At 30.4% G+C, this 8,355-nt stretch overlaps 2 protein-coding genes across 2 annotated transcripts in view; both read right to left on the minus strand.

Annotated features, from left to right (window-relative positions):
* Positions 1-92: 92 nt before the first annotated feature.
* Mocs2B (Molybdenum cofactor synthesis 2B) lies at positions 93-8,180 on the minus strand. Its single transcript, XM_088277823.1, has 7 exons — positions 7,858-8,180; positions 5,844-6,284; positions 5,319-5,434; positions 3,549-3,655; positions 2,579-2,860; positions 921-1,156; positions 93-319 (listed from the first exon to the last, which is right to left on the minus strand). The coding sequence occupies exons 2-7, from the start codon at positions 5,970-5,972 to the stop codon at positions 194-196; spliced, it is 996 nt and encodes a 331-aa protein (XP_088133949.1). The 5' UTR covers positions 5,973-6,284; positions 7,858-8,180; the 3' UTR covers positions 93-193.
* The window catches only part of Mocs2A (Molybdenum cofactor synthesis 2A), a 2,612-nt gene continuing 270 nt past the window's right edge, over positions 6,014-8,355 (minus strand). Inside the window, exon 2 of the mRNA XM_088277824.1 lies at positions 6,014-6,284. Coding sequence (XP_088133950.1) covers positions 6,014-6,280 — 267 coding nt within the window. The 5' untranslated portion in view covers positions 6,281-6,284. The remainder of the gene's footprint in view (positions 6,285-8,355) is intronic.

Here is an 8,355-nt window from a genome sequence, read left to right on the forward strand (position 1 = left end):
CAAAAAAGACTACGGAGCATAGCCACAAGCCAATAGCATATTATGTAGACTCCCAGGTTCTCATAGATTTGAAAAGGTCAAAGTTCAAGCATAAGAAAGAAAACTCACAATTAAGATATATTTATTTAAAAAACTTTTTATAAAATAAAAGTATTGTGATTCAATTATATGAGTATTAAAATTACATCAGATCTTATGTTCGCTCCAAGTCTTGAAGCTTTCTTTTGATGTCTTCAGAGCTGTACTTAAATTTTTTCAGGGTATTTGATTCAGTCAACATTGTGATTTCAGAATCATTGTTCTGCTGAGCATTTTTGGACTGAAAAACAAAAATTTATAATACAGATAATGTGTTTACAAACTTTTATAAACTACAAAATTATTTTAAAATATTTATGTATTTTGGATGACTTAAAATGCAGGAATATCTCTTAGGGTTCATTAATACTAACTAAAACTTGAAGACGCAACACATTCCATATGTACAGATGTTCGGTGACTAATACAATGTATATATGCCTTAAACTTACGTTGTTCTACAAGCTTTGCACAACCATATTACTTCATACGAATGAGCCCTTAGTAATCATTGAAAAATCAATTAAATAGAGAAAAACAGCTGTCACTTTGATAGGATTAATTCAGACAATACTGATTTACAGAAAAAATATTCATCATAGCAATGTACTTAAATGTTTATTGTAGAAATGAGTGTATTTTAAGTAAGGCTATTTCCTAAACATAAAGGTTTCCTTAACATTTAAAGTTTTAAAAAAAATTAAAAATAACAGTATTAATATCAGTAACTGTTACCCTGTAATTTCATAATAATAAATTTTGGAGCATAAAAAATACAAGAATTCAAATATTTGTATCTAAAAACATGCATAATAAATAATTTTAAAAGATGATTATTTTACCCAAAACATGACATATTCCGGAGAAATAGATTCAAGCTCCAAAATTCTGTCTTCTATTTTTTTCAAACGGCTGTACACATCATTAGGAATTGGTTTTGGAATATTTAAATGTGTTTCAGCGTTTGATAACCTTTCTTCGACCGCGTCTTTTGGGTGATTTGGATTTATACTTGTTTCAGCCACTTCTCTCTTCTCCACTTTAGTTTGAGGTCCCCATTCATTATGTACTCGCTTAACTAGAATAAAAATGAGAAATATATATTTAAAAAGCCAATATCAATCAGAAATAAAAATATATGTTCAGCTTAATCTATTGTGTCGCGTTGTGTTCTTACTTAGAACACAATATTACTTTTTTGGAATTCGTAAATTCCACTTAATAGTCAATCATGTTTCATTATAATCATAAATATGTTTTATTGTAATATTTATCATAACTTTCATGTTTTACAATAATCTTTGTCATAATAATTATGTTTTTATTCTCTTATGTAGAGTAAAGAGATATTTGACACAATTAGAGAATCATATGTAAAAATTAATAATTAAATTTTTCGTGTTTTGTTTCCTTTTTATATTGTAACGTATTTATATTATATACGTTTTTATATTATACTGCACAACAAAATAAGCTCAGTTATTGAATCTGAATAATAACCATTATGTATTAAAACAGTATATTTGATTGTAAGTATGGTGAAACCAGGAATAATACATATGTATTATTCAGCTCAATGTATTATATTAAATGTATTACTGAATATACTTGATTATTACCATGTCTACTTAGTTGATATGAAAACCAAATGTGCAAGTCATACTATCTTTATTTCAATATGGGATCTACAAAAGAGCAAATGACGATCATTAAATTTATCCTTTCTCAAAAAATTTATGATGAAAACGATCTGGGGTTTAAAAACACTTTAATAAGGTCCGACGTTTTGCAGGGAACCCATTGGCTCAGCGCAGGCTTAAACTGTGTAAAGTAATACTTAACCTTCTCCTTGATAATTTGATTTTTACGGGTCGTAAGTACTATGAGTCAGGAATAATAAAAATAATCTATACATATTTAAATTGCCTGATAAATGTCAAGTATCCATAAAACTGTTTGATAGATAATTGCCTAAGTATTTAGTAATGTGACCATAGTTAGTTTGCTGGCTATTCTCAATCTGTGTGGATTACTATTAATAATAAAAGCTATCCTTTCAATTATTCTAAGCATACCTCACAAATTTATCAACAGATGGCAGTTCCATCCGTTAATTCTAACTGAGATATGAAAGCAGTTGCTAAGATACTCTATGAAACCTCATTCCCAGGTTCGAAACTCTAAGATACTTCATATGAATAATTTTTAACAAAAATTTAAGTGGTACATTAGGAATTTTACAGTGTATAAAGTTATCACTTAGGCCAGCCATTGCCAGATCAAAGGCCCCATATAAAAAGATACTTGTCTCTGTAGCAGTTTTATTTTTATTACCATTAGTTAAATTTACAGACTCACTTTGAATAAATAGGAAAAAAAACCTGCTCGAAAATATATGTGAAAAAAAAGAAGCAAAATACTCATAAAATACAATACACACATAAAATAAAAAAGGTTAAATATAAACGTTAAAATTCCAGCATGGTAGAAAAATTCTCACCATTTAAATGACCTTTTGAGTCTTTCCGTTTTATAAAAACAGCATTTACTCTTGCACATGTGTCCGGAGTCTGAGAATCTTTACTTTCTTTTTTGTGTATAATGAAGTCTTGGATGTTACACAAGTTTACTTGATCTCTTTTCCTATCTATAAAGTTATTTATTCTACGTTGGATTTCTTCGTTTGAAGCATTCACTTGAATTATATTTGGATCTATCGAGTACTGGTGAGCGGATGTGTCGCCAGTCGAATCACATTCGTCAGAGAGAAACCGGTCACGATCTGAAATAATGTTTTAAAAGGTAAATGAAAGACATTTTAACAAGATATAAAATTTATTTTTCTATATTTCTAAAAATTGTAAAACTTCAAAAGATATTATACTTAAAAATATTAAAAATACATACATATACACTGAACTCTTTTTATACAATTTGGAAAAAGGAAAAAAAATTGAACATTCATTTGACAATGCGTAACAGTAATTTAGAATTTCCTACGTCTTCTGTATGTACTAATCAGTACTATGAGGTATAGGGAAGATGACCGGGTGAATAATTTTTGTTTCCATTTATTTTTTCAATAAAGTGAAGGTACAATAAACAATAATATATATTTTTGATATCCATAATTGATTTTTATCCACCATATTTTTTTTCTAATTCAGTATACTTTTTTTAAACAATATTGCATGGAACATATCTACAGGATAAGTAGGAAATTCAGTGTATAATCTTATCTACGTAAATTATAGTATAGGTTCTTTGAAATCTCTGGCAAGGTCAACACTTTACAACTAAATACTTCAACAATAGATTTTTAAGAAAACATATTGAAAGGCGAATACAGTTTGTACTCAGTCAGGATATTTTGTGATTCTTAGACCATGGACATTCAACGTTTTCTTTCCATTGGCTTTCGGGAGGCTCATGGGTCGAATAAACTTCTTTTTTCCATATAGGCACTGTACCTTTAAGATTTTCAATGCAGAACTTTACGGCAGCCATTGAATCGACTCTGTGTGGACTACTGATAGCTATTACAACACTTGCTTCCAGCACTGGAACTGTTCCTAATCTAAAACGGAAGAAAAAAAATTGCTTTTCAATTTATTTTGTATTGCAAGATTTCTTTATTTAAAATAATAAATAAAATAACAAGACATTTATTTATTTGTTGAACGTCTGTACTTTAAAAATGCATGTAGGAAATCTCACATGCAGTCATAAAGGTCTCTGCTAACTCAAAAAAAGTATGCATTTTCCATATAAAAAACAAATTAAACCATAGATGTCGCCAATGAATTTAAGTCTGGAAGTGTGTGAACATGTATTGTCATTTGCTTAAACATACAACTTTCTGCAATTTGAGTTAAGTGGTTGTTAATCATTGGCAAAATGGTGAATGTTACATGATGCACAAAGTGATTACTTGAATCAGTCGATGATAGGTTATTAGGATTGTAAATACCAAGACTTCAATATTCCAATCATAATAGACTCCTTTATCTATGTTGAGAATTCAATAAAAATCTTTATATTATTATACTGATAATTTTGTATTAAGTGGCATAACATTACACAGTTATTAAAGTAATCACTTCATTCAGCTAATACCATGTCGCAAGCTCTATGAATCCTTAGACCTATTCACTTTTTAAAAATATGCTTTGTCTATTGATACAACCAATATATAAACAGTGAAACCCGGATTTTACATCCCCGGATTTAATTTTGTAATTATTTCAGTCCCGATATATTTTTGTACATTTATAACCCGCGTAAATGTTTTTTTTTCCTAGTTCACGTCGAAAATAAGCTGTAATTTAATTTTTGACTCGATCTGTAATTCTTTTTTTTTCGACATTATTCACGATTATCGTTTACGTTCAGTTTTTACATTTATTTTATTTGTTAAATTGTTACAATTTTTACAAAAATGTAATTTAAAATGATTTTTCAATACTCCTCATTTATATTTTCCCTCCATTTAGGGTTTTGTTTGCAAAAAATATGTGAATCTCACAAAAAAAAAATTTAATTAAAATGTTTATTTTTCAATAACCCGCTTTTACATTTTCTCTCCATTTAATTTTTTTTGTTGTCAGTCCCTTAAAAAAACGTAAAATAGGGGTTTTACTGTATATTCAATTCCATTCTTTTATACGTTTACATCTAATAGTACATATGTAAAAGCAATTTATTATTTGTATGTTGGAGAAACAGTGAATTACAGCATTATAAGTAACGGGAGTTCAAATTCATAGAACCATGACACCATTATGTGGCAGGATGTACCTTCATGAATACTGTACTTATGTTTTTACTATGTGTATACAATAAGCAAGCTATTGAAAAAACTATAGATTACGTTATGGTCGCTACAAATTATGGAATCACTGTTCTAAAAAGTTTTTATTTTATTTTTAATAAAGAGAAATAGTTGAGTTTTTATTACTTACAAAAATACTTCAATTTCATACTATTTCTGTGAGCCTGAGCGGCTACTTATTAGAAATAGGTATCAAATTGTGGTAGAGTGGGTTCGAACCCAGAAACTCTAGCTCAAGAGTCCGTGACACTAACCACGGGACCAAAACCCGACACAACATGTTTGATGATATGCACATTGTTAGATTATAAAGTAATATAAATTATCAACCGATTGCTCAATCTAACAACAGTGTCCTTCATTCCATAATCGTTATAGATTTGAAATTGTTAGTTTAAAGTTAGTTTACCTGTGATAAATGGCGATTTTATGAACATCTGCCCACTTTTCTCGAATCTCATTACAAATATTCTTCATAACTTTTAAAGCCATTGTATCATAAGCTTCATATTCCAGCTGAACAACCTTTAATTATAAAACAATACATCAGATTCTTCTTCTCATAACTTTAATCCGCTCCCGATGGTGCATAGGACACTGCATCACATTCTTCTTCTTCAAACCCTTATCCGCACCCGATGGTGCATAGGGCACTGCATTGTATAAACGCAGTGTTATCTTGATCGTTAACACATGAAGGAAAGGTGATCAGCCCTCCGCTTCAGGTACTAGTCCAGGCTAATATTGAATAAATATTTGAGTGAAAAATTAACTTATGTTTATTTGACCCCCCACTGGTAATCAAACCCAAGACTTTCAGAAGGGTAGCCGCAACGGACATCACATTAATGCAGTGTTACCTTGATCGTTAATATGTAAAGACACAAAATAAAAAGTCAAACATTGATATCTAAAACAGATTTCAAATGTTTACCTTTTTCCCTTCAAAATTGTTCCTTGTTGTTCCGACAAACATAGATACAGCTCCGCAAGTTTCAGATGACACAAGCTTCATAACATGATCGACAGATAGAACATCGTATGTGAGGTGTAAGAAATCCATTTTTGCGTTGATTTACTTTTTATTGCACCAATTTGACTTCGCTAACCTCCACTTAGCGGTGGGATGACAGCTAATTCATCGTTACTATCGAAAGTTATGGGATTCGAGCTATCTTCACACAATTCTGTATTCTTGGCAATAATTATGTTATTTTTGATACTCGATAAGCCAAAAACTGAAGTGATGGATTCGAGAAGATGTGAGTAAGTTGTGCTCTTTGGTAGAGTAATTGATGATTCTTTAGACCCGACAATCTCCCTTGATTGAGCGAAAAATAATATTTTCACAGCAACAGTAGACATATCCATTATCCTGGAATTGGAATAAAAAGATAATATTTTTAGTGTGTTCAAATCTTTGTAAACAAAAACTAGATTTAACTCCACAGGGGATTAATAAAATTTAAAAAAAAAATTCAGTCAATTCGCTCACATCTTTCAATAACGTCATTAATCAAAAAACTTGATTTTCAGGAGATCGTTTTCAAAGTTTAAGAATATAATAAAATGTATTAAAAATAAATATCAAGCCACTTTTTGAACTTTTTACTGTGCAGCCAATCTTTTTGGGTAAAACCTGAATGTTTTTCCTCCATTTGAAAAATATTTACTATATTAAAAAAAAAATTAAACAATACCTTTTCTTCAAAATGCAAAAACAACACTTTCTCCCCTGTAGCGGGTAAATATTAAGTTAAAAATATGCCTCTTTTGCTGGGATATAGTACATTTTCTGGGCATACCGAAAACATGCACAACTGAAAATTAACGATTTTTGATATTTGACATTGTTGAAAGGAGTGAGCGATATAGTCAATGATGAAATAAGGAAAGAACGCAAGGCTGAGATAAGCATTATCTTTAAAATTAAGAAAGGTGTGTTAAGATGGTATGGACATGTGGAACGTATTTATGAGGCGAATGTAGTTGGATAAAGAAGCAGAGGAAGACCGAGGAAAACTAGGCACAATCAAGTATGTCAAATACTTGAAAGCGGCCAGGTCGTGAGTTGTAATAATCGTCGGGTATGAATGAGGAGATGCATGAATGTGGAAGAGGCAAAGAATGTTTGCAAAGACAGAGTGGTGTGGCGTTCGATTCTATCTGCCTACCCCTGCGGAGAAGCGGCGTGATGGTTAGTTAGTTAGTTAGCAAATATAGTCAATCAAGGGCAGTGTAGGTGAATGTTACTGAGGGTGCAATGTGATCACTTTAATTAGCCAATAATAGGTTGTAAACCCTGTAAAGGACTTTATTCCCATATTCCCATCTCAAAAACTTCTTTGTCTCTGTAAAGATATCAATAAAGATATCATTATAAAAATATTTATAACGGGCCAAACTGTAATCATGGATTGGCAACATTAAAAAAATTAACAGAACTCCATTTGTCCTACTCAATAACAGATGATTTTAAATGTTTTTTTTTTATTTAAAAGATAAATATTTGTGTTTTTATGATTTACAATACTACTTCAATTTTATACTATTTCCATGGGCCTAAGCGGCTCATTATAAAAAATAGGTATCAAATTGTGGTAGAGGGGGTTCGAACCGAGAAATTGGGACGCAAGTATCCGTGACATTAACCACGAGCTTACAATCCGACACTTAAATAAATCATTTAATTGATGTTAATTTTAAATTACCAAAACAGGTTTTTACTGAAAAAGTCAACATGAGAGAAAACGGCTCATGTTCAACATTTAAAAGTGCCAAATAAATTAATAAAACTACAAGAATCATCCAATATTTCAGTGAAAATTATAATAAAATTACTGTCTTCGTTTATTTTTATGGTTGACGTTGCATTTTGATATAACAATAAAAAAAGAGGTTATCTGAGTAAGAAATATGATATAGTGATCAATAATACATTTTCTTACCATTACACGATATAAATTGTCCTATTGTATATTTAGTATTCTTCAAGGACAGAAAAAATTCAGCATCATATAGATAATGACAAAAATCTAGAGGCCAAGAGCTCACTTGAACGTTGCGATAAGCGTGCGCTCTATTTCACTTCGGGTCTCTCAATTCAACATCAACACTAGAACTTATGGTTTAACGCTTGATCACAATATAACATAAATATATATTTCATTTAACATCAAGATAAAGGTTAATCATTATCTCTCTTTTAATTTCTGAAATTATTTACCCGATGCAATCACGAAACGTCACGTGTGACGTCTTCGATCTCTTCAATGTTGCCATTAGTATTGAAATATATCCCTGGATCTTTACATAAAATAAACAATATAATCCCGGAATACGAACGATACCAAGGCATGTGCGTGTATATAAACTAACTAACTAGTTATGTTGTGTGTATTATTATCTTTCCTGTATCCTTGAACCATCCACCACAATCAAATTTA

Source organism: Brachycentrus maculatus, unplaced genomic scaffold, assembly GCF_059751285.1.
Source record: "Brachycentrus maculatus isolate JH-2025_06_01 unplaced genomic scaffold, ASM5975128v1 h1tg000050l, whole genome shotgun sequence".
In the NCBI taxonomy this organism is placed as follows: domain Eukaryota; kingdom Metazoa; phylum Arthropoda; class Insecta; order Trichoptera; family Brachycentridae; genus Brachycentrus; species Brachycentrus maculatus.